The sequence below is a fragment of the Vigna umbellata genome, chromosome 1, assembly GCF_029865625.1.
Source record: "Vigna umbellata cultivar VRB3 chromosome 1, Vumbellata_1.0, whole genome shotgun sequence".
In the NCBI taxonomy this organism is placed as follows: Eukaryota; Viridiplantae; Streptophyta; class Magnoliopsida; order Fabales; family Fabaceae; genus Vigna; species Vigna umbellata.
The window spans coordinates 55034607-55058722 of NC_142165.1; the positions used below are offsets into that span (position 1 = coordinate 55034607).

At 27.9% G+C, this 24116-nt stretch overlaps 1 protein-coding gene across 3 annotated transcripts; it reads right to left on the reverse strand.

Moving 5' to 3' along the window:
* Positions 1-1309: 1309 nt before the first annotated feature.
* LOC124827591 (MADS-box protein JOINTLESS-like) lies at positions 1310-16263 on the reverse strand. 3 transcript variants are annotated; one of them, XM_088103802.1, is made up of 10 exons: positions 16138-16242; positions 15899-15920; positions 15549-15734; positions 14507-14582; positions 5799-5860; positions 5614-5713; positions 5342-5383; positions 2237-2275; positions 1861-1964; positions 1310-1529 (listed from the first exon to the last, which is right to left on the reverse strand). In XM_088103802.1, the coding sequence occupies exons 3-10, from the start codon at positions 15728-15730 to the stop codon at positions 1520-1522; spliced, it is 615 nt and encodes a 204-aa protein (XP_087959928.1). In that variant the 5' UTR covers positions 15731-15734; positions 15899-15920; positions 16138-16242; the 3' UTR covers positions 1310-1519. The 3 variants fall into 3 exon arrangements, with proteins under 3 accessions (XP_087959928.1, XP_087959927.1, XP_087959929.1); XM_088103801.1 differs by lacking the exon at positions 15899-15920 and having other exon boundaries at positions 16138-16263; XM_088103803.1 differs by lacking the exons at positions 1861-1964; positions 15899-15920 and having other exon boundaries at positions 16138-16263.
* Positions 16264-24116: the final 7853 nt, after the last annotated feature.

Consider the following 24116-nt stretch of genomic DNA (forward strand, 5'->3'; position numbering starts at 1 on the left):
CTTAGAAAAGTGTTTATAAATAATATATAGTTTTTAACCTTAACTTTTTAATTATATAAAATTTGTAAATTTTCTAAAACACATTTTAACTTACAACGAATACATTATTTGTAAATATTCTAATACACATTTTTACTTACAAAGAATATATTATCACTAAAAGTTTAAAAATTATTGACAACATTTCATTGATAATTCTGAAAATTATTGAGTGTTATAGAAAAAAGCATATAAATTCAATTTTAAACTTTTTTATTTTTATTGTGATAAAAATATCAACGAAATTTAATGCAGGTTAAAGCAACGGAAATTCAGGTCTTCTGTTTTTCTAATCTACTTTCTATTATAGATAAACTTTCTCCAACAGATTAATTTAGTGTTTATTGTATGTTAAGAAATGCTTGATTAAACATTATTTTTTTCTTCTAATGAAAATTATCTTTATCGTTATAATTTGATGCAATATATGGAAAGTGTGAGATGAGTAAAGGACTCATAAACAGAACACTTTTGAGAAAAAGTTTGTAATGTGTCAAAGATTGTAAAAAATTTAAGTATATCAAAATATAAAGAGAAAAGCTTTGTTGACTCAAAAAATCCAACAGATTTTGGTGTACTTTTATAATGAGTTTTGATTCATCTGAAATTTAAGTTTTATAATTCATAAGGATTTTTTTTTCTTTAAGTTCTCCTACTGAAAATTTTATTTTTATATTTGAATTTTTAAATTAAGCTAACAATTTGTTGTCAATATATCAATTGTCGTTCTTTTTTTTTTATTTCTGTGTTTTCAATCTTTTATATCATTTAGTCAAATTTGTCCAAAACAATTCATTCATACCAATATATGATTAGGTGTGCATTGCCACTACAATTCTTGTTTTAAATTGAATTGTTGCTAAGTTTACTGGTTACTTCTTTTAATTTTCTAATTTTTCAAGATAATTGACCTTTTAAAACATTTTTCTAATATAAATTTTCTATTCAGTATTTTATTTTGCAAACTAAAACATTTATAATACATAAGATTACATAACAAATAAGGATCTGGTGGAGAGAAAATGCCTATAATATACTAATACCACAAATAATTCGTAATGTTTATAGTTAATTTAGTTTTGAAATAAAGAGAAATGAAAGCAATGAAGATTGCAGATTAATTTAATACCAAAATGGTAATGACAAATCTACAATCTTTGACCTAGTATTTGATTAAAGGATGTAGGACAAAGAAAAGAATGAATAACCTCTTCCATCCTTATTTGGGTTTCAATAAAAAAAAAAAAACCAAGAAAAAGAGAAACATATATGTAAGAATGAAATTAACTTTTATGGTGATAAACTATAGACATGATCGAAGCATCGACCACTAACTCATGAGTATATAGAAGGATGAGTTAAGTACAAAATGCATCCCTTAAATTTACTTTACATAAACACTCCATTCAATTGGTTTTCAGTAAGACACATAAAGGAAGTGAACGCTGTCACTTCTAACATTCTACAATTTTCTTGAAATTTAAGGTAACCTGAAACCCACAAAGATAGTCGAACTCAATGAGTAACCCTCAATATATATATATGCTAAAAATTGTATGTCAAATCTCATACAATCTAATTTAATGTACAAAATGCATATATGTAAATTAGTCCATCTTAATTTATATAAACTCTAATTAAATAATTTTAGAAAAGAAAAATAGTTTATACTCATCCTATATACAAGCAGTTAAGCTTTCATATCCTTAGCCACAACTTGATTAAAGAATTATTAATAAATGAAGAAGATATTTACGTAAAATAACCACACTAAATTAGGCACTCGTAAGTTTGAATTAATGTATAGAAAAAGTAACTAACCCCAACTTGAGAGATGTGTCACTATAACCATCTTCAGGAAGATTAGATGAATTGCTAATAATGGATTCCGATGATTGCCTGTGTAACTGGATAAGGCTTGGTACCTAAATTTTATATGCATTACTTGAAATATTTATTTTTCTTTACAGAATAATAATAGCAAAATAATAATAATAATGGAATAATATACATTTATATTCATTTGACATATATATATATAATAAAAATAAAATAATTATAAAAAAAATATATTTAAAAATACAATTAAAAGTAAAGAATAATAGTATAAATAGTGTAAAATATTTATGTGTTAAAATATTATTTATCTGGATAAAAAATATCACAGAAACACACAAGTTTGAAAAGCTTATATCACCTGTTTCAATCTTTGGTTTTCCTCCATTAGTTCCACTCCCTGTATGAGCAACATAATCAGACATTGTAGCAGAGAGTTGCAAAGAATGCAGGTTTTATCTTGTTTCACCCCATTAAATACAAAAAATAAAGTTCATTCATTTGGGTAATATCTCTCAGACAAATTATGAGAGCCACTTGTCAAATTGGCCTTAACAAATATTAGACAGCAGAAGATGTCTCTCTCTAGATTCCTTACTGTGATTGTAACCTAGCTAGCAGAAAGGATGAACAAATTTTTCAGAGAAAAGTTATTTGGATGCCTTTATATATCTGTTACTTTCCACATTATTTCTGAGAGAGTGTTATGTATAGTAAGGATGTTTCCTGCAACATATCTTTGGATGTTCAACTTTTGTGAAAGCTTACAAAGATTCAGATGTCAAGTAGACAAGATCATTTGCGGAAATTTGTGGATACTTTAAATCTAATACGTAGATTTTGTGTCATTCAAACCTAGAAATAAATTACGTTTAAGCATTATTAATAAACACAGTTTCTATATGAAAGAATGATTCTAAGTGCTTCTATTTGTTCTCTCGTTTAAATAAGAAATATTTTACATTTGATATATTTTAAAGATATTGTGTTTTTAGCGTTTATGATATCCTTTAAATGTAAACATGAATTAGTCTATTATGAACATTTTTGACTGAACCAAACGTAATATTTGTACATCAAAAACATAAAAAAAATATTTCAATACTTACATTTTGAGTATTAGTTTCTTTTGACTTAACATTATTAGTACCCCCTCAGTACTTTTGTTTCAAAAATGAACAAAGCATTTAAAAAATATTATTATTTATTTATTTATATTTCATTCAAATATTTAAATCAATTCACAATTACATTACTTCAATGAAGACCCAAGAAATCTGAGCTTCGATTTTCTTTACTGACTATGAGATTAATATTTAATTCGAAATGTTATCCCTTTCTGCAGTGAAAAAAGTTAGGAGTTTCAGACAACATCGGCATATTTTGCTAAGTGTTAACAGGGTGACATCCATTAAACAAATTCTAATTCTTTTAATGAAGATGCTTTAACGAAGTAAAAATTATTTTGTTGCCCTACTTATCTAATGAATAATTTAGATAAATGCATTGTACTTATAAAATAAAAATAAGTAGAAAGGAATATAAGTGTCATTTCCCTAACATCAGTTTGACGCATTTGATATGATATGATCTGTGCAGATATGTTGGGAGACAGACATAACGTAAGCGTACTGACATTTTACCAGCCACAGTTGACAACCTTTATCTTTCTTTCTTTATATATATATATATATATATATATTATATAATACAAATGTATTTCGTACATGTAATATTTACAACAAATTACATTTATATTTCGAAATTTTTATCATATTTTTTATTTAATTAAGTTTGAAGTTCATGTAGATTTAAACATTTTTAATTAAATTCTTATTAAATTTTGTTGTTGTGAGTATTTATAACATTTTTCATTTAGTTTTTGTGTTTAATATTTTCATCACTGGAATGTCAAGATTGTTATTTTAATTACATTTTCAGAAATTTGAAATTTTGTGGTTTATATAAATTAATATTTATAATTAATGTAAAATAATAAATAATTTCTGTTGTAAAAACGAAAACATTAACATAAGTGACGATAAAGGAAACAATTCCTTAAAAATTATATGGAAATCATAAAATATAACCAATATAAATAAAGTCTTTGTAATTTTATATCAATAATCCTAATTCATGGAGACAAATAAGCTATCTTTATAATTTTATATCAATAATCCTAATTCATGGAGACAAATAAGCTATCTAGTAGGATAAGAATCATGTGATCCAGTTAACAAAAATATTAAACTAGGACTCAATTAAAAAGAATAAAAATTATGAGTAAAGATATAGGAAGATTATTAGTAGAAAGATAATGAAAAGTATAGATCTATTTGTTTCCCATATAAGGATAGGTTATTATAATCATTTTTTTTATGATCAGGATTATTATCACATTGAATTTTAAATTTAATTAATTAACTTTTAATGTGTATTTAGTTTTATCATATTTTTTAATCATTACTTTTTTCAGTCAATAATTACAAGGACACCTCATCTTCTAAAGTACATCCCCATATAGAAAAGTCAAATCCTTTACATTATGTCTTCCTGATTATACAATGATTAATCATGGGTTCGAAATCTTGCAGCACTTCAGCAACATTGAAATTTTCTATCGATTTATTTTACTTTTCTATCTACCATCTTTTTTTCTGATGGAAATATATTCTGAACTAAGTTGAAATAAAAGTTTCTTACTAAGCTGAAATTACTTTGATCAAACTGAGTTAAATATACACTAAGAAAGGCTAAGTTCAAGATGTTTAAATAAGGTGAAGGTGGAACTACTTGTTAAAGTCCAATTAAAAATACTTTGATCAGGACTATCTAAATTATATTCTCCCTGAGATCAAATTGAAGATGTTGTAATTGATACAGTACAAAAGATATTTTGGTAGAAAATAACTAAAAGCTGATAAAGGATTTTTAAGCTTTCATACCAATCAGAAAACACATATCTAAATATATATCCCACTTTTAAAGAAGTAACAAAATATTTAACTTAAAAATACATTGATTAAACTGTATTACCAATTTTAACTAACCAGTCACTATAAAACATGTTAAATATCTCTCATTTCCACTCCAACCTGCACATACTTGGGTGGAAGTTTATTACGTATTCCTATTTTCCAGATTGAAAAGAAAGCTGAACCATGATCCAGAAAGAAGTTGGATACAACTTGACACATTAAAGAGAAGAAAAAAAGAAGCAAAAAGCTGTTAAATAAGAAAGGCAAAAGCCAGGTTTTGCCCTTAATGCAAATCTTTGACTCACTTCACTGATACCATTAAAGGATTTTACTGAATATCGTTATCTCAATCATTTAGATGCATGCAACATGTACACTTCCACTCCTTTAATATGTTAATTAGACATAAACATTATGAATAATAACAATAATAACGACAGAGTATATATGAGATTTGAAATGTATCAGAGATTTTGATAAGATTTTACCTTTCTTTTAAGGTTGCTGATCTCTTGCATAACTTTTTCATCCTAAAACAAAATAGTATCCAATATGTCAGAAGCACATATTCATACGTTTCCCCACAATCACAATCACAAGTAATCAAGAGGAGAAGGTTGCAACAGTGAAAGCATATAGGTACCCCTTGTGAGAAATGAAGTACTACACACTAGTAACTAATATTTTCATTTTTTCTACTGCAAAAAGGCAGAAAGGTTAAATACTGAATTGTGAACATCATTGATCATAGGGCACAAACCTTTACTTTTGAAACATTGGTCAAACCCCTTTTAAGATTTTCCTCAATTTTCTGCAGTTCTTGCAGTGTCAATCCTTGCAGATCCTCTCCATTCAACTGCCTGTGTTAAAGATGGAAAACCTAGTCTGTGATATAGTATAGTATGTTTATATATATGCAACATATGAAACAGTGTGCATATGTACCTCAATTCATGATTCTTATCTTCTACTTTCTTGCGCAGGATGTCGTTGGAGTCACTCTCAATCTGTTCATAAATTTGAAAGTAATCTTCAACTTCTAGTTATCATGCAAATAGTGTCAAAGACAGTTAATTAATAATACTTTTCTTCTTGTAGTCACGAGATAATTAGCTCAATTTGCAGTTTTCCTTATACACCTCTACTAATCTACCTGTCAAGCTGAAAAAAAAAACACATTCATGCAACCACACCAGAAAATTCACAAGTATATTTCTCCTTCAAATGTCAATGCTTACCAAAAATAGGGAAAAATGTTAGTATGAAACTGTTGTTAGAAGAAGTTTCTTTTCAACTAATTCACTTACCGGATTTAAAGATAATAAATATTTTGCTTGATTGAATCACCATAAATTCATCATTAGCATCACCTTTCGTATGTAAAATTTGGTCCTGTGTGTAAATTTGTTTTCAACCTAAGTCTGATTGTAGTTGAAAACTATGCTGGAGTCTAGACTTGAAGGATGAGTTTTGAAAGGTGAAATAGAATTTTGGTAAGTTTATGACAATTTTGGGGAATTTGGCAGGTTCATGACCATTCGGGAAATTGTTTGTTTACAGAAAGTAATTCGAGTGAAACTTCCTATTTTTAAACATAATTACTCTATTTTGATTTTAGTAGTTTATTTTTCTTTCTTTTCAGCTTCAATTTTTATATTTTTGGAGTAGTCATTTAAGTGTTAAATTATTTGTTCTTTCTATAAAATCTTTAGTTTTGCTACCATCAGGCTGCCAAGATACTTTGCGTACCATCACTGAGGGTTGATATACTTTTATTGTTTCATCATTAATGGTGATATAATTGTTTAGGTTCAACAAAATGTATGAATTAAATTAAACTACTGTAAAATTTGAACTTTACTTTAAAAGTGGGTTGAGAGAATAGAAGTATATAATAACTTAAATGAATTGATATAGAATGGATTATGATTTTAGTAAATTAAACTAAATTGAACTAGTATAATTGTTTGAAGTATATGAATTGTTTGAATTATTACCCGTGATATATTTTCAAACATAATGATTCATAATCCAATTTAGTTCAACCAGTGTTATTTGATAACAATTCATTTTTAAAACCTAAATTAATATAACAATTTAATATAGTTTTCCTTTAAATAAATTAGCTATTTTATATACACTTTAGATCAGTTAAAGTTATACTGATTGCCATCAACATTCATTTACCTTAATCTCAATTGCAAGAACAATTTATACTTTCATTTTTTACATAGTATTCTCCAAAAGTAGACAATTAATGATTGCAAGTTCAAATTTAATCAAATCACTAGTACAGTAAAAGGAAACAACAGCGGTTATTTTTGCCTTTCCGCAGCGGTTCTAGAACCGAGGTATATACAGACGAGGTAAAAAGTGGTAGGGTTTTTGCCTCGGTTGAGAACCGAGTCAAAAAGATGTATGTTTTTGTCTCAGTTCAAATGCAACCGAGACAATAGAGAGTGTTTTATTTTTTTTTCGCCAAAAATTTGGCCTCGGTTGTTGGTCAACCGAGGCAATAGGTGGTTTTTTTTTCAATGGGTCATATTCCTCCATTCCTCCAAGAAGACTCAATTCATCCAAGAAGCAGCAAAGTAAAGACATGAACCGATTAACCAAAACAGAAGAACCAAGATCAAGAATTTAAAGGCACATCGTAATCAAAGTAATATTGGGCAAAAATATTAAAGCAAATGGAACTACTAAAAATCTAGAAAGATCAATGGAACCCAGAAAACACATAGGAAATAAAAAAAAAAAAAAAAAACAAAACAAGATCTGGAAAGGATTTCATCTTAAGTACAGACAACATCCAAAGAGTCCCCGGCCTCAGGTACTTGTTCTCGGAGCTTCGTGACTGCCTCCTTGCCTTAACCCTCGGTGAGCAGCGAAGCTTGGATTTGTCTTGAAGTCTTTCCAAGGTTCCCCACGATATGCTCGTGCCAATTTTTTTTCCTAGAAGAAAATTGTATAAATGGAGGATCTGAAGGTAACCTCAAAGGTGCTACCATCTGCAAGATTCTGGACAAGATAACTGCACAAAACCACATAACATAGGAAGGCATTTAGTTGAATGATGTTTCAAACTCAACAACAAAGAGGGTATGGAGAATAAAAACAGAGACCGTCTTGGAACTCCCCTCACTGCTACTCACCTGCTGCAACGAGACCGTTTTAGTGTTCGAAGGCCCTTCCCCGAAATCCCTCACTCCAGCGGATCCCTTTTCCCAGACCACCTTTTTACCTTCCTTCTCCTTCACAAGAGCCTCTCTCGACACTTCGTGCTCCATCTCATCTTCCAATTCGGGAATCCCCTCCCTCTCCCTCACCTCCTTCGAATCCAGACTGCTCGCTCTCGACTCGAACCGAGACTGATAAATCGGATACCTGTTCTCGAAGCTACCGAAGACGCTGAGAAAATCCCAAGTGAAGATGCGAGGAGGAGACGGCGGCACTGGATGGGGACGCGACGGAGATGACGACGGTCCCGGGGGAGGGTAGTAAGGGTAATCCCCACCCGGAAACCCGTAGAAACCGTAACCGTAAGAAGGATCGGGCCATTGTCCAAATGTTGTGATGTGCTTCTCTGGTTCTTCATATACCAGTGGTCTTCTCCTTCGGTGACACCTTACTCATTCTCTCGTTTCCCACACTCAACCCAACCTGAAAAAAAAAAGAAAATAAAATTGAAAAACAAAAATCAAGAAGAAGAAGAAGAGAGAAAGAGAAAGGTTGGTACATGGTGGTGAGGTGGAAGGTGAAAATAGAAGGCGGAACAGAGAGGGAAAGAAAGGATTGGGGCCGCTAGGGTTTTCGCCGCTAGGGAAAGAAAGGAATGGGGCAGCGGCAGAGGGAGGAGGTGGCAGAGGGAGCAGAAACGCAGAAACGTCGTTGGAGGCAGCGAGATACACAACCCTCACCGCAACAAAAATGAAGGCACCGAGGTCGTTGGTGGTAGCGGTGGGAGCAGCGATGGAGAGAGCACTGGCGTCGTTGGAGGCAGCGAGATGCACCACCCTCAGCGCGATTAAATGGAGGCACCGTCTGAAGTGGTTGGAGGCAGCAAAGAAGGAAGCAGCGTAGTTGTGGAGGCAGTGGAGGCAGCAACGCAGGGGAAACATGCGAAGAAGGAAAATGCATATGTTTTTACCCTAGACCAGGACTATTAACTCGGTTCCCAAAATACCCGAGGCAATATCCAGCCTACTGCCTCGGTTGTACTGCCACCCGATGCCTAATCCCTTAAAAAAAATTATTAAAAAAGCATAGGTCTCGGTTAGGGGCAAACCGATGTAGTACAGCAGCACATACTGCTTCGCGTAGAAAACCGAGGCAGTATGGGAATATCGCAGAGCTATATACTTCGGTTCACTTAGATAGCGAGGCAGTTACTGCTTTAGGCACCAGTTAGTGGAGAACCGAGGCGTATACCTTGGCTTTTATTACAAAACTGCCACCGCCTTTTTATACGCTTCGGTTTTTACAAAACCGAAGCGTATATGGCACGTTAGAAACCCCTTTTTGTACTAGTGAATGTATGTCAATATGAGGGCAATCATTTTGAACATAAGACTACTATAATGAAGAGGATCTTAGAGTTGCTTTAAAATGTCTGCAAAATTGTAAAGTTATGCCAAGAAGATTAAACTTATAAAAAGTTGTCAAGGAAAGATAAAGTTGTAAGATTTGAAGATATATAAAGGATAGATCGATAAAGCCGTAGAAGTTTGCCAACACTTTAAAAAAATATGTTGCTAATTAATGAATTGATAATGTACATAGGGGTTAAACAAGGGAAGTTAAAAATGTATATGTTATTGCTATGAGCTATGAACATATACCAGTGATAATGTTTATATATTGTTTTAAAATGAATATGCATGGTTAAATAGTTGTCGTATGTATATGTAATGTTATTTTCTCATAATAACAGGATTGAAGCAATTGTCAGTAATAGTTTTTCGACATTTTCACGTCAAAATAAGGAAACATCGCAGAACCTACAACTTGTTGCTTCTGACATGACAGAGAGATCCATTGTTGTCAAAAGTGTAACCAAATAGGTAACAAGTCTGACATGGAGATGAGATTTGTTACATTCAGGCATAGATATCACGAATGTAATACTCGATATTTATGATATTTGTGAATGATTGAATATTAGGTGATAAAATCTTCATTAAAATAGGTTCTAATATCATATAAAAAGTAAGTTTAAAATTAATTCATTCTTATAAACTAATTCACAAAATTAAATTTTTCGTGACTTATTAATTTTATCTCCAATAATGGAAGCTAAAATTATCACGAGGAACAGGCATCCTACATAAGTGCTTCCATGTTACAATTGGGATGAATCCCCGATTTGATGACATTAACGATGTCAGAGAAGCAACGTTAACTGTGTTGTTTATACATTATCCTTAACGTCATAATCAAACACATTCCCCATAATGGTGTCAACATCAGACGTGCTCAGAATAGCATGTGACAGCATACCAAGATCAAAACCCTAATTTAATGTCTTTTTTGACTCGTCTAACACGTCAAGAACAATGTTCCTCAAGAATAATGAAAAGAATAAAGAGCACGCTCCATTAAGCATTGTCCATGCATTTAAGAGCTAGAATAACCACGCCCCAAAACTGACAACTTTCAAAGTGACACACCAAGTCTCTGAAGTTCGGTCATGGATGATCGATTGATAAATCACATACAATGAATGATGTGTAAATTACTTGATATCACATACAAATGAAAATATCTGAGATGACAAGTTTTGAACCCTTAATGGAGGAAAATTCATTACAAGTACCCTGATACAATGGTGATTAATTACGTAATCGTATTCTGATAGGGTTTTTTTTTTAAAAGAGGTTAATTTAATCCGTAATGGTTTTTTTTATGAAGATATTATATATATGAGATTTCATTTTAACTTCTAGTAAAAAATCAATATCACTTTTAATCGAAAATCTCAATTGTAAGTTTATAGAATTTATTTTAGATATATAATGTTTAAATTTTTTATTTTTACTCAATTTAAAACTTAAATTTACCGTTAATATTCATCATGCTGAAACACAAGTTTGTGCTATTTTTTTTTTCACAATCAACCGATAAACAATCCAAATTACTCGACTTCTTTAAATGAAATTTTGAATTACATTAGGGAGAGAAGCAAAGATACATTTTTGTATTAATTTGATCAGGCACGAAAAAGTAAAAAGGGTGAACCAGATATTTCCAACAACACAGCAATACTTGTTTGTAATATTGGAACTATGGTTTGTCAAATTGTGCTAATCACCGAAAATAATTGTAAGTGAGGAATAGGACTGGACAAAAATAACTGATCTGTACTATAGTTAACTATATTATATTATACTTAAAAAAACTGATTCACTTTTACTAAAAGTTCAATATACAATTTTATGGTATAGTTTTTAAAAACTGAACTCATAAGAGTTTCGTATCTAATCTTTTCTCTTCTCTAGTTCCCGTTCAATTGCTCCCTCTTCCTAAGAAAAACGTTATTTAATAATAAAATATTAATAAAAGAAACCGTTCAAATAAAAAGTTAATAATGAATTTTTTAAGACAAAATTTTTTTATCACAAATTTTTATACTTTTTTATCAATAAACATATTTACTTTTTAAATAATATTATTTTAAGTAATAAAAGTAAAAAATATTTTTTTTAAATTTAATTTTATTAAATGATTAAGTAATATAAATCATAAAAAAAGACTATATAAAAAAATAATACTTTAAATATATTATATTCTTTAACATATTATTAAATATGTTAAAAAAAACTTTTAATGATATTAAAATGTGTGTAAGGGCACACACTAAAATAACTATTTATTTTAAAAATCAACTTAATTTAAAATAAATATCAATATTATTATTTTTAAATGATAGTATTTTACATACTAAAACTAAAATATATTTTTAACGTTAAATTTTATTTAAAAAAATATATAATGAAATATCATAAAAAAATAGTAATGTAGCAAAAATAATTAATATTATAGAAATATCAAATGACAAAAAAATTAACAAACGTTTATTAAGAGTAATTTTTCTAGTATCATCTTTTATTATAGGTTTAATGTCTCAATAGGTCCCTATTTTTGTTCAGAATTTGAAATAGGTCCCTTTATTTTTTGGCGTCTCAATTGGGTCCTTATTTTTGTTAATTTGATGCAAATAAATTCTTTCCGTCAATTTCGTCAAACGGCGTTAATGAATGTGTGACGTGGCCTTACACGTGTCAATACTGTCCTCAGGCCACGTCACACATTCATTAACGCTGTTTGATGAAATTGACGGAAATGATTTATTTGTATCAAATTAACAAAAATAAGGACCCAATTGAGACGCCAAAGAATAAAGGGACCTATTTCAAATTCTGAACAAAAATAAGGACCTATTGAGACATTAAACCTTTATTATATTATAATAATTAATAAATATTAGTTTAATTTTTACATAATAAAATATAAATAATAAATAATTGATTAATAAAACAATTTTACGAGGGAACAAAATAAATATAAATAAAAAATTATTTTAAAATAAAATAAGTAGATAAAAGATAAAATAAATTATATACACATATAAAACAAAAAAATATAAATAAAAAATTAAAAAAATAAATATAAAAGTAAAATAATATTCATGACAAAATAAATATAAATAAAAAATAAAAAATAAAATAAATAAATAATAAAATAATTTTCATACACATATAATAATAAAAGAAACATAAATAAAATAGAAAATAATAATATTAAATAATTAAAAAGTTAATTTGTAAGACACTTATGAATAAAATAAAATAAATATTAAAATAAATTTCAATTAAAAAGAACATGTATTGTTATACTATTCAGTTTAAAAACTAGTACAATTCAGTTTAAAATTAATATAATTCAGTTTAAAATTAATATACTTAGTAGTTTAGTTTAGTTTATATTGTAGTTTAGTACAATTTAGTATAGTTCAGTTCAGTCCAGTTTGATAAAACAAAAAACAATTCACTCCAATTTGTCTGAAGTCTGAACTGTTTTATAGCTCAGTTCAGTTTAGACAAATTAGTTTTTAGTTCAGTACAGATTTTAGTAATACAGTGTAGTGTAGTGCAATTCAGTTCTATTTGCTCATCCCTAGTGAGGAATCCTTTCAAAAACAACTTTTAGGAAAATGACTTACATGCATACACCCAGCATTTGTTTTTCACTCTTTTTTTTTCTTTTCTTTCTACCTTTCCTCTCATTTTATTTCATTGTATTACATACTATATTTTTTTTCTTTTTCTCTATTCTTTTCATTTATTTTTTTCTTTCTGTCTTTCTTCAATCTTACTTATGATGAACCTTTTCATATGATGGACAGCTACACATTTTATTAGATATTATGTGTATTAAAAATGTATAAAAAGATCATAAAACATATAAATATATAAATGTATAATCAAATTTAAACCGCATTAAACATTGCAAAAATACAAAAAAACAAAACTATAATTTATTGTCATTATAAACTTCCTGTTACTTACGAATAGAAATAGAATTGTCAATCTAATTCCAAAATAATTCATAAAGTGAGCAATTTTCAGCTTTGGATATGAAGAAAAACAATGTTTTGATGATACCACGCATTTTTGTTTATTTCACTTTGTTTTATTGGATATAAATGTTTTAAAGGCATGAAATGCTTCAATAGTACATACAGGTAGACATCTAAAAATACTGATATCAAGTACACTAATCGAATATATATATTGAAGTTTCATAGGTTTAGATATTTCATGGATGTATCAATAAAGTGTTCAAGAGTTATTGATTGGTACGAGTACATGAAGCAAATTAAACTTCATAGTTTTTTTTTCTTTTTCTGATAAAGATATTTATGCAGACACTTTTTCTGGATATAAAAAAATACAGTACATTAAGCTGGTTTTCTCTTAAAAGTGGTGATATTTGTACTTAAAGAAATGTAGGTCCCTACATAGAGTTCAGAACTTTCCAGGAACATAGAGCAAAAGGAGATATTGAGAATTAAGGAAAAGGACTTTAGGCAACCATGAAAAAAAAATGTGTAGATGAGAAAACTCAAAACTCAAGGTAAAATTACAATATTGGTGTATATTCAATAATTGCACATGAGACACTTCAGTTCAAGGTGAGATTATGATGTGAAGTCTATTCAAACATGCAAGAACTCTTTCATAGATGACCTATATCAGCAAGCATATACTCCAAAGAAGAGATAAGAGGGGCTTTTTGGCAAAGAATTTACTTATTTTCAGTAAGTAATTTCTACTTATTGAAATAGAATACATGCACAAACATGCTGTCTAACTTTAGTTTATCTAGTTTCATAGGTTATAACTTCTCTTGAAATAGAATTTATCTTCTTCTTTTCAATTTGGTTAGTTTTACTATGAGGGGTTCTGGTCTGGTCCCATATTTTTATCTTTGTGTACTCTTTTATATATATATATATATATATATATTATATATATATATATATATATATATGATTATTTGATGTGCTTTCCACTCTCAAGATAATAAAGAAATTCAGTATATATCAACAATCATTCCAGCAACTACAATAATGAGTTGATGTTACTAAAGCTAACCTGAAGTTCCATAGAAGGACGATCCAGTCTATGCATTGCTGAATGACGATCGCGCTTTTCAATTACTTGTTGCATACTGAAAAACCACAAACATTAGGTTTACATTTCAATTTCCCTTCTTTCCTTTCAGTTAATTCTGCTCATAAAATTAGGAACTTCATATAATTTCATATAATTGCCTATGAAACCATTTACCTTGTATTTGATTTTTCTTCATTGAAGAAAATTGCATAAATTATACAAGTACTCGTATGCAAGTGGTAGAGAGTTTATACAGATACATATCTTTCACATCACCAACAAGTAGTTCGAGTAATTTGTATTTCAGAAAAGATGACCGTGAAATCAAAATACATTTCAAATAAGACTATTCTTTACACTTTGGCAATGCTGATAAAAGGCTAATTTCTAAACGTACTTTTGCTTTTCAGCAAATATGTACAATGCAAGCAAATTCCAAACGCAATAGCTGCGAGTGTTTTTCTGCAGAATGTTGTTCCAACTTCTGCAGGCAGCATAAAGATTCTTATAGGGAAGTTTACACACCTACTGCCCCAAATTAACTGGTTTCAGAAAACCAAGTTGCAAAAACATCTCCAAGAGAGAGTATAAACCATTTTAACAAAATTAATTTAACGTTTAAAGACAGTGCTCGAAGAGAGAGAAACTTGTCTGGTAACAACCCCAACAATTAAAGTAAAATTAAGAGAATTTGAAAATATATAAGAAATCAAAAATGTATATATTTTACACAGGTAATGAGCTCAGAAAATCCATTACTCTCTTCTGATCTCCTGAACCCGTGAAACAGATGTTATTATTATTATTACATATATATATATATATATATATATATATATATATATATATATATATATATATATATATATATATTATAAATTATAAATAAATGTTCTCTCTTTGCATTACCTTAATTAAAAGAAGGAATTAGCTATACTAAGGAAAGAAAAAGGAGGCGAAGTAATAGTTGAGAAAATGCAAAAAGGAAAGGAAGACATTGATGCTGAAAATAGTAGAATACCTTGAACTGGCATAATCAAAAAGCTTGCTAGTTGCAGAAAAGACTATGAGAGCTATGTCTGCATCACAAAGGGTTGACAACTCCTGAGCCTTCTTGAAAAGCCCTTTTCTTCTCTTGGAGAAAGTCACCTGCCTCGAACTGATGTTGTCGATTTTCTTGATCTGTATCCTCTTTCTAGTCATCTCCCTATCACAGAACAATCATCATCTAAGGGGGAAAAAAGGAAACACAAAGAAACACTTTCTCCACAATAAAATGGATCCAGATGAAATCATCTACTACGGGAAGAAAGAACACATAAACAAATTGAGACCACTCGACCATTTATTTAAACCTTAAACTGCACTTACCCAGGAATTTAATTTTCTTTAGCTGAAAGAAAAAAAAAATGCTTTGACATCATACATGGCAGGTGGGAGGTAGAGAGAGAAAGAGTAACATTAAAAAAAAGAAAAAAAAGAGAAAAAAAATGTAATAAACGAGATTCTTGAAGTAGGTCTGTGGAAGAAGAATCTAAGAGGAAGGAGCAGAAATGGAAAGCTTGAAGATGAAGCAGATGGAAGAGGAAAAAGTTGAAAGCGGAACTTACAATAATGGAAAGGGTGTAGCGAAGAATGGTCGGTTTGAGTTGCTGAAATGGGTGTTAGGAATAGAGAAGTGAGAAGTTTGTAAGACTTAGAAAGATAGATAGATAGATAGATACATAGGATACAATTTGATGTGGGTGTGGGACAATACACTTATGCCTTTTATGGTCAAGTTGCTGTTCCCGTACTGCAACTATTAATTTTAATTTTATGTTTCCTTTTTTTCATTATTAAAATAAAGAAAATGATGTTTTCACAATCATACAACAACCAATAAACCTCTTTTGAAGGATACCCTCGTTAAAACAAAGTGAACTTAAAAAAGGAAAGAAGAATCATAAAACAGTGGGTGGGTGTCAGCTACTCGTATAGATTATTAGGTCGCATAGTATTCTTATTATATATCCAAAAAGTAAGCGTGAAAATACATTCAATTGTTATCTATACTAAACAAAACTAACTTAACATATAATTTACAAATAATATTCTAGTTTAACATATAAATTAGAATATATTCTTTAAAATTAATTATAAAGATTTTAACTACCAAAAGATTATAATTTTAACTAGCTTTTAATTTAAAATTAGAGACTGGTTTAGAATTAATGAAAATAAATAACTAAAACTTAATCATTAATATTAAAAAAAAGATTTTAATTCATAAATTAATTATAGATCTTACTATCACAATCTTCTATTAAAAATCCTTAAAGAAAATTGTTATTAGGATATTAAAAACCACAACTTGCGGAATAGGGGAAAACACAATCACAAAAATGATTAGTTTTAACACTTTTATACATAAAAAGAGGATGAATGAATGATTATCCAAACGTGGAAAGTGGGTAGATACACAGTATAAGTATATCCTTGAAGCATAATACGCCCCCTTTTAATTTCACTTACGTCCAAATCTTAGTTCATGTAATACATGGACACACATTGATTATGATTTCTTACGTTGATTATGAATTTAGCTAAGAAAATTATGGTTTTTTTTTCATAATAGATTTCTTTTATAAAAATATAATGTAATTTTATTATAATTTTAATGTTGTTTTTCATTTTTATTTTCTTTTGTTATTTTTTTAATAAAAAATTAATTATATGTTTATTAATATATATTTATCTAAATTATGACTTCTTACATAATATTTTATTATTGTAAATATTTTTTTCATAAAATAAGGTTAAAGAAGTAAATGTCTTTTTTTTTAAATATTATTTACCAACAACTATTTATTTTTTTTAATTTAAATAAATTTTAACTCCAACTTACATTTTTCAAAATCATTTTATTAATTATTTTTTAAATATATTAATATATAAAAAAATATTTTATTAGATTGACCAAATCAATTAAAAACTTTTCACTTGTTTATTTTCTTTCACTTTCCTATTTTTTTTTCTCCAAATCCAAAGAACGTTATTTTTTACTATTTTAGACCTAAACCCTAAACATTGTAATATCAAAATTGATACATATAAAAAATAAATTTTAAAACACTATGTAAGTTATAATTGTTTTAAGTAAAAAATATATAATATCAAGAATAAGTTGTTGAATAAAAATAAAATGATCTTTATAACTATACGTTAAACATCAGAAAACAGAACGAGGATTTGAACGATGTTTTAAGTTTTTTTTTTGCAAATGCGTTTAATAAATCCTGCACTGGTTAGATGGTCTGCAATAGTTATTAGACGATGGTATGTTTAAAAAGAGTTTAGAAAAATGTTTATAAAACAAAACAATAACACACATAATTTTATAGTGGTTCACTCCAACTTAAGCTATGTCCAATTCTCCCTTAAGATCTCTTAAGGTGTTTCACTCATTTTTAACAAAGATTACATGAGTCTCACCACTTAGATCATTTAACTCAACTAATGTGATAACTCTTAGAGAGTGAGAGAGAATAGGTTTTCAATACAAAGAAAATCTAAAAGACTTGTAAAGATTTTCTTTTTAATTGAAAGCATTAAATGATATAAAGAGACAACGGAAGAGCGAGTTTGTTTATATACACATATTCTTCTTGTCTTCTCTTTATGAAATCATCTATATATAGCTTTCTTCGAGAAAGATCCCTTAGATTGAGAGTTGACTTTCATGTAGAATTCATAGTCGTTTTAGATACATAGTCAAACTCAGGTTTATGTTGGAGCTATTGTGTTTTATCATAGCTTTTATAAAAGTAGCTTCCACAATTTTGCAGAACTTGAAGCTTTAAGGAAATATTTCCGGAATGTCTTTCTATCTATTAACGTCTTTATTGATCTTGTGTAGGAATTTAAGTAAACTCTTGTACTTTCATGATCTGCATAGATAAAGAGAATAAACATGAAACAAGTAAATAGGTACTTTTCGTACATCCAATAAATTTTTTGAACTTTGATATTGATTTAAATACGTTCATATTTAAAACATTTTGACGCATGTCAGCTCATTGATAGAAACATCATTTAGGGAAGCAAAGTGTTTAATATATGATCTTTAGACGATATAAAATGTTAAACGCTCATTTTTATAAAACTGCTTGTAAGTTTTATTACATCATTTAACAAACTTTTCCTAGACGATTCATTTCTTTAAACGCTTATTTGTTCAACCCTGTTTAGATATAAAATTTTAAACTTTAGTGTTTTTTTAAGTGTACACTTCAATGTTTTCCTTTATTAGACGTTGTTTGTTAATCATTGTTTGTTAGACCATATGCTAAAAAACTTAATTTTCTCAAACATTATTTAATAGAAGATTTATATATAAATGTTTATTTCGTTTAATTGTTGTTGGTTAAACTTCAAAGCAGGAAATGATAGACAATCTTGTTTTTATCAACGATCTTGTCTTAACAATATGATGTATATCAGAATAATAAATATATATAATTAAAATATGTTCTTTAAAATATATTATCTTAACTTGATTATTATTATTTAACTTATTTATATAAATTAATATTTGTATAGTGTTAAATTAATTATAATTCATGATAAAGACTAAAATGAATGGTTATGAAATTTACGAAATTTTAAATTAAAAAATATTTTTTAAAAATATAAAATAAACATGTGATATTTACATGAAGTAAAATTGTATTTAAATTAATTTAGTAATATGATACGCACATAAAGGCCGATTCAAATAATGTTTACAAATATAAGTCAATTTAAAAAACTATTACACATGAATAAAAATAAACCACATGTTTCACACTTTTCTCTTCAAATAATTAATTTAACCGTATAATCAAAACTCAAATAAAAAAAATTTAATATTGTTATATATGATTACATTTGTATTTAAAATTATCTATTAGATTGAAGACATATGATGATATTTTCATCGAGATGATCACTAGTAGCTAGTCACTACTAAAAAAAACTATTATTCAGTGAAAATTTATTTTTCAATTTGTAGAAGTTCTTACCATCTATAAATAAGTTGGGGTTTAGTCTAAGTCGTAGTATTAATTTGTGGAGGTTTTTAATGATCCATGATATCAAATTTATGTTGTAAAATTTTTTTCTGGAGGATTTTAACCCTTCTATTAATTACTTTTATTTTATTGAGATTTGATATCTTCTTTATTTATAATTATCCACATACATTCACAATTTCTTAATTTAATGAAATATGTTTGTTTAGAATATATAATATAGTACTTTCTGTTTTAAAATATCTTTAATAACAATAAAGTTTTAGTTAAATATTAAGTAAATTAAAAATTTAAAATGCATTTTAATGTATTTTTTATAAACAATTATTTAATTATATATTTAAAATATATTTTATTTTTATCTAAATATCTTATTATTTAATATTTTTTATAAATTGAATAATGTGAATGTTAATTTTATTTTCGCATTTCTAACTTATCACTTTATATATTTATTCTATTATTTTCTTTAACTTATTTACTTATTTCTTGTCTCCATAATTGATAGAAAAATAAAGAAGTTTTTTAAATATTTAGAAATTTGCATTTTAAAAGTGATATTGGTTTTTAATATTATAAGTTTTTAATATAAATAGTTTGACTGTGAACGGGTTTCATTATTTTAGAATACACAATCTTTTTCTAGAAATCAATTTTTTAAGAACGAAAATTGTAAGATTGACAACAAACTCTTCAATTTGGATCGTTCAATTTCTTGAATATAGTAAGTCAATTTTTTGTTCCTTTCTTTGGTCTGTTCATTCTTCTTTTTCATGTGACACTTTTTTGGCTCGCATGTGGTGTTTGAGTTTTCTTTTTTAGTCTTTACTGATCAATGGATCTAATAGTATGTCCTGATCATGTTTGTGTTGTTTCTAGAAGAGAATAGAGTTTTTTGTATGTTTGAAGATGTTTTAAGGGTTCTTGATCAGTCTAGTCTATCTCCCAAGTACGGAAAACTAATTGACTTATTTTTAACTTATGGATAACTTATAATTGTTGATGGTATGCTTGTATGATAATTGGTTTGTTTAATTGAACTATTTGATGAAATATGATTTGTGGAGTTGAGTTAGGGTTTTGATTGTCTTTAGTGATTGTATGTTGAAATATAATATGATGTATGATTGATATTGCATTTGAATTTAATTAAATCATTGAGTTGTGTATAATCTGATAATTGGTATGTTTTGACATTTATGGTCGTGGTTGGACTGATTTGCAGGACCAAAATGACATAAATATGTGGATTTTTATTTTACAGAATTATGCAGACTCATTGGGTGACTTTTGTGAGAATTAAAAATCGTAAACTTTAGTGATATTCTCATTGGGCGAGCTATATGGTCGCTAGGCAGGTGTGTTGTCAAGCATTACTTGATGAACAAGTAGATCTAGTCGCTAAGGGAGTGTGTTGTCAGGCACTAGTCGTTAAGCGAGTAGATATTCTAGCTGAGCGAAAATATAAAAGTCAACTCAAATTTTCATATGTCTCTTATGATGTGTATTATGTGAATGTTAAAACAATAGTTGGTTTATGAAGTTTTGATGAAAATTGTTGATAGATTTATTAATAAATATGCATATGCATAATGATGAGTATTGTATTTGTGTTTGGTGTAATTCCGTGGATCTCATGGAGAGATTCTACGGTGATGTTTCTTTAGTGTAAGCATTGATGTGAAAGTCTAAATGTTGGAAGTTATCTTGTCGTTCTAATAACCATTTAAGCTCAGGTATAGTACAATGATGTATGCAGTGAGATGTGCAGGATATCCTAGTCTAGAAACTTTACCTTGACCAAAGATGTTGTTAGACTAATCTTGTGTGTGGTAGCTTGGGTGAGAGAGTTGTTTCGTCACCATAAGTACAAAATCCTTTGAGATTTCATATCAATCATTTATCTGAATGATTGAGTAGTATGAATGAATGATGATAATATTTCTATAATTATTACGTGGAAACTCTTTTTGCATATTAGCTTTCCTTGTTATACTATGTTTCTTATGTATCTCATGTTAGTAGAATTACACTTTTCAATAATTGTATAATAATTTTTTAAATTATAATTTTTTTATTTAGATTATTTTGAAATATTTATTTTATTAATTTTATGCCACTATACAAGTTTATTTGAAAATGAGAAAATTATTATCTGATTAACATATACTTTATTAAAAATGAAAAGAATTTTAAATGGTTAATAAAAATTTATAACTTAAAAGAAATTAAAGATATTATCCACTTAAAAAGAAGTGAAGCCATGAATGAGTGGGGGTTTGTAGCAGTGGTGAACAGAAGGGTGTTGGAATGGTTGGGAAAAGTAAAAGTGATTGTATTATTTTCCGAAAGTAGAATTGATTTATTTATTTGGTTTTTTTCGTTTTGGTTTCCACAAAGACTCATTTATTGATGTCCGTACAGGTTGCCATCTTGAGTCGAGGGCACGACAACGACAATTGATGTACCCTCGTACTACCTTTCTCACTCACACTGGTCCCTTTATGCATTTCTTAATTCGGAACAGACCTAATGCTCACAATTATTCTTTTATTTCTTTACTCTATAGATATTTCTTTATTATTATTTCATCTCAAATATATATATGTTTCTTTTTTATTTTTACTTTCAATCGTCTTACATCATATTCCAGCTCACTCCTACTTCGTTTCATCTTACGATGCTAGACTCGTCAGGTAGATTTATTTGTAAGCTCCTAAGACAAAATATGGGATGAATGCCTAAATTTGTATTATAATTGTGTTTATAGTTTTAGTTGATTGAAATTAATTATTATATGAATTTGTTATTAATTATGTTTACTTAGATCTTTTAATGATTATTATTTTTGTTTCACAATTTTAATCATTTAGAATTTAATTTTAGATGTTGTCTTAGTTATTTAAATTTATTATAAAATTATTTCAGATTCATATTTATAAATTAGAAATTATAAAATTATGAATATTACTAATTTTGAACAATAAATTTATAAAATTTATTGTTTTTATTAATTTAATTAAATAAAAATAAAATTATTAAAATTTTGCAACTTATTATTTTATATGTTATAATTAAAAGAAAAAAATTAAAAAAGCATTATAAGAAATGAATCGCCATGACTATTTTTCGAAGACTAAATATTGAACAAGTTAAAATGGGAAAAACTTGCTGGTATTACTATCCCCAATTTCGATGCTATAGAAGAAAAAAAGAGGGTAGGAAAATGAGAAAAAAGAAAAAAGAATAAAGATAAAGATAATTTTGTTTAAAAAAATGAGAATAAAATATTTCCAACGTAATATTATTTAATTTTTTATTTAAATAATATTGTTATGAGTTGTCATGAAAAAACACAACATAATGAATTATACGAAGAACGTAATTTGTTTTATGTTGTATTATTTTCACTTTCCACATTTTAACTCATAAGTTAATTATACCACGCCTTTTATTGATTTTCTAATTTTCCGTACTTTTATTCGATCAAATCCAACCTTTTCCTTATAAGATTTCCTTACTTAAAGGAATTTATAGAACAAATTTAAAATATTTATAAAGAATATAAGACAGAAACGTGATGTTTTTAAACACAAACTATTTTTACACACATTTGGTAAAAAAGGGTTGGATTATATATTAAACCATTATAATATTTATGAGTGAAAGAATTACTTAAATCTCATAAGATTGGGTTTGATTAGTTGAGTTACTTAAAATAATGACGTGATATTATTTATTGAGTACTTAATGTTAGTTAGTCGATAGCTGATAAGATGACCACTAGATATTTTATGAGGAATAGATCACTTAATCAAATATAAAATATCGGATACTAAGTACTATGTTTCCTACACCAAGGTTTATATTTAGGATATGCCTATAAATATTATTTTAATCATAATTTGACTTTACTTTTGCATTAATTCAAAATTGACAAAAATATTTGACCAAGTACTAACTTGAGTGTCGGGAGTATCTTCTACAAGCATCTCACCGTTTGGTAAAGGATGAAAAAGGATTTGGAGGATAAGTACTACGTAATGAAGAGTTTGTGGAGTAGAATGAGACTTTGTAGGGTATGTTTGGTTTTTGTAAGAACAATTGACACCCACCGAGGGCCGACAAGTATTTTGTGAAGAGAAGTTACTTGTGTTAATATGCAAGTTTAGTTTTGTAAAGCCCATGAAAATAATCATCTTAATAAATAGTAGTAATTTTCTCTAAGTATTATTATTAGTAGTAATAATTTTTTTGGGTACAAAACATGATTAATAAGTTATGTGGTAAGTTAAACAAAATATTATAGTATTTTAGATGATAACTATCTTGTAACACTTGGAACATGGGTTCAAACCTAGTGGAATACATTTCTTCAAAATGTATTTTTATAAAATCAATTAATTAATTAATAATAATAATAATAAAATCAAAACAAAGGACAAACTAACTTTCGGTAGTGCAATCATGCAACCAACCAATATGAAGAGGAGAGTTGTGATAGGCTGCTGAGATTAGTTTTTGACCGAGAGGAAATT